Source organism: Austrofundulus limnaeus, unplaced genomic scaffold (genome assembly GCF_001266775.1).
Source record: "Austrofundulus limnaeus strain Quisiro unplaced genomic scaffold, Austrofundulus_limnaeus-1.0 Scaffold284, whole genome shotgun sequence".
NCBI lineage: Eukaryota > Metazoa > Chordata > Actinopteri > Cyprinodontiformes > Rivulidae > Austrofundulus > Austrofundulus limnaeus.
The window spans coordinates 91,902-93,829 of record NW_013952686.1 but is presented as its reverse complement, the minus strand read 5'-3'; the positions used below and the strand labels follow the sequence as shown (position 1 = coordinate 93,829).

Genomic DNA, 1,928 nt, shown 5'->3' with positions numbered 1-1,928 from the left:
TGATTTTAAATCTTGGCTAGTGAAGCTAATATCACCAGTAATACCAAAGCACAAATTTTGCCAAAATACATACAAAATGAATTATAAATCAGTCATTTCTTGACCTTTAAAGATAAAATTTGCTAAAGCAGTTGCCTAAACCTCAAACAGATGCTAAACACATCTTAAGGACATGCACCCGAACTGTTTGCAAAAAAAAAATCGCACAGGACGAGTTTTGCACAGCTGGCAATCCTCTCATAGTTTCTCCAGGAACTATTCTAGTTCAACTTTACTAGCCAAGTTCAAAAGAAAACATGTTATTTGACAAATTAGATAAAATGATGTGCTTTATGACAAGGTTCTCAAATATAAAGATGTTTTCTTTGAATTTTTGTATTTGAAGGAAACATGTCACAGGCCCTTTAAGGTGGTACTCTTCTCCAAAACTGTTTATCACCCAAACGTAAAAGCTAAAGACAATCTGGCTCGATCAGCAATTTAATGTAGAAATATGAGACACGTTTCCTTCTCGGCGAAATGTTCATCAGAAAATCATATTTGAAGAGAAATGAGAATCATGTCATACAAAAACAAACAAAAAAGTAATAGCTGAAACTTTACTATGACATCATCTCATTTACAAACTTCTGAACTGTAAAGTAAAACAAAACAACATCGTCTAATTTTCTGTTTAAAAGAAAGGAAAACTGCCTTGACTTTCWGTAATTGGACCTATTTTCACTGTGGAGACACTTGAGGTCAGACATGCTGACACTGTATCTGATTATTGAGCAGGAAAGCAGGGATTAGACAGTCCGCAGAGCATTTCAGAGTCTAAACATAGGCAGCTCGGATAAAAACTGCTCTGACGGATCTTTATCCTGCTTTACCCGAAACCTCAATGTTATTGTGTTCTTTCATTGCTGCAGAGGAGCAGCTGAAAACGCAGCATCCTTCTGCATTCACGCCTCGATCAGTCAGTGTTTAGAGCACGCAGTCTGAATCCTCACATGAGCCACTGCTCCTTCTCTTTATTGAACTGCTCGGCCCAATGGCGTGTCAGTTCCAGGTAGTGATCGGGTCCGTGTGGCTGATAGTCTAAATAAACACGAGTGGCTGTTTTTTTGGGCGTGGCCCTCTCTATCTGCGTCCCTTCGTGCCACTCGTTAAACGATGTTATGGTGATCACCTCTGGGCGCACGTTAAGAGCCGCCTGCAGGGCCGTCTCGTAGTACCTGCCGTTCACTCGGTTTCGGGTGTTGTGGTTGTTCCACGGTCGGATGCTGGTGTCGATGTAACCCGGTCCCACGCTGGGGATGAAAAGGAGGTTGTTCCCGTCGCAAAAAGCCTTGATGGCCTTCCAGTTCTGGTGAGAGGAGCCGAAGGAGAAGCCGTTGGAGGCGAAATAGGTGTACATGCCGTCAAAGCCACCTGCGAGGATGTCGTGCTTGTGACGCTCCTCCACGATCAGAGCGATGAAAACCGAGTCGTAGGCAGAGTCACGCACGCTGTGGGATCCAGTGGGAGTTAAAAACTCCGACCAGGACTCAGGTGGAGTCAGGTAGGAGTCATAGATGTAGAACAGAGGAAGACTCTTTCCTGTGCTGGAAGTAAATTTGTAGAAGGCCCCATGGTCGCCGTACCTTTAAAGATATCAAGACACAGTGAACAAAGACACCTGTTACTGCTGAGTCATTTAACTGATTAATGTTTGATAAATGTAATCATAAATGTCACGACTTGGTGGTGAGGAGAACCCAAAATGCAGGCAGGCAGGCAGACCAAACTTAAAGTAATTAAAAAGACTTTAATAAACAAAAAAGGCCAACGTGGTGGCAAGCTAACAAAACAAAGAAACAAAACAAAACTTGGAGCATGAGCATGAGCATGAGCATGAGCATGAGCATGAGCATGAGCATGAGTAAGTAAATGAACAGACACTGAAG

General features: G+C 42.7%; 1 protein-coding gene across 1 annotated transcript in view; it reads right to left on the bottom strand.

Annotated features, from left to right (window-relative positions):
- Window positions 1-311: 311 nt before the first annotated feature.
- Window positions 312-1,928, bottom strand: part of LOC106526621 (glycoprotein endo-alpha-1,2-mannosidase-like protein) — a 16,557-nt gene continuing 14,940 nt past the window's right edge. Inside the window, exon 4 of the mRNA XM_014021260.1 lies at window positions 312-1,625. Coding sequence (XP_013876714.1) covers window positions 989-1,625 — 637 coding nt within the window. The 3' untranslated portion in view covers window positions 312-988. The remainder of the gene's footprint in view (window positions 1,626-1,928) is intronic.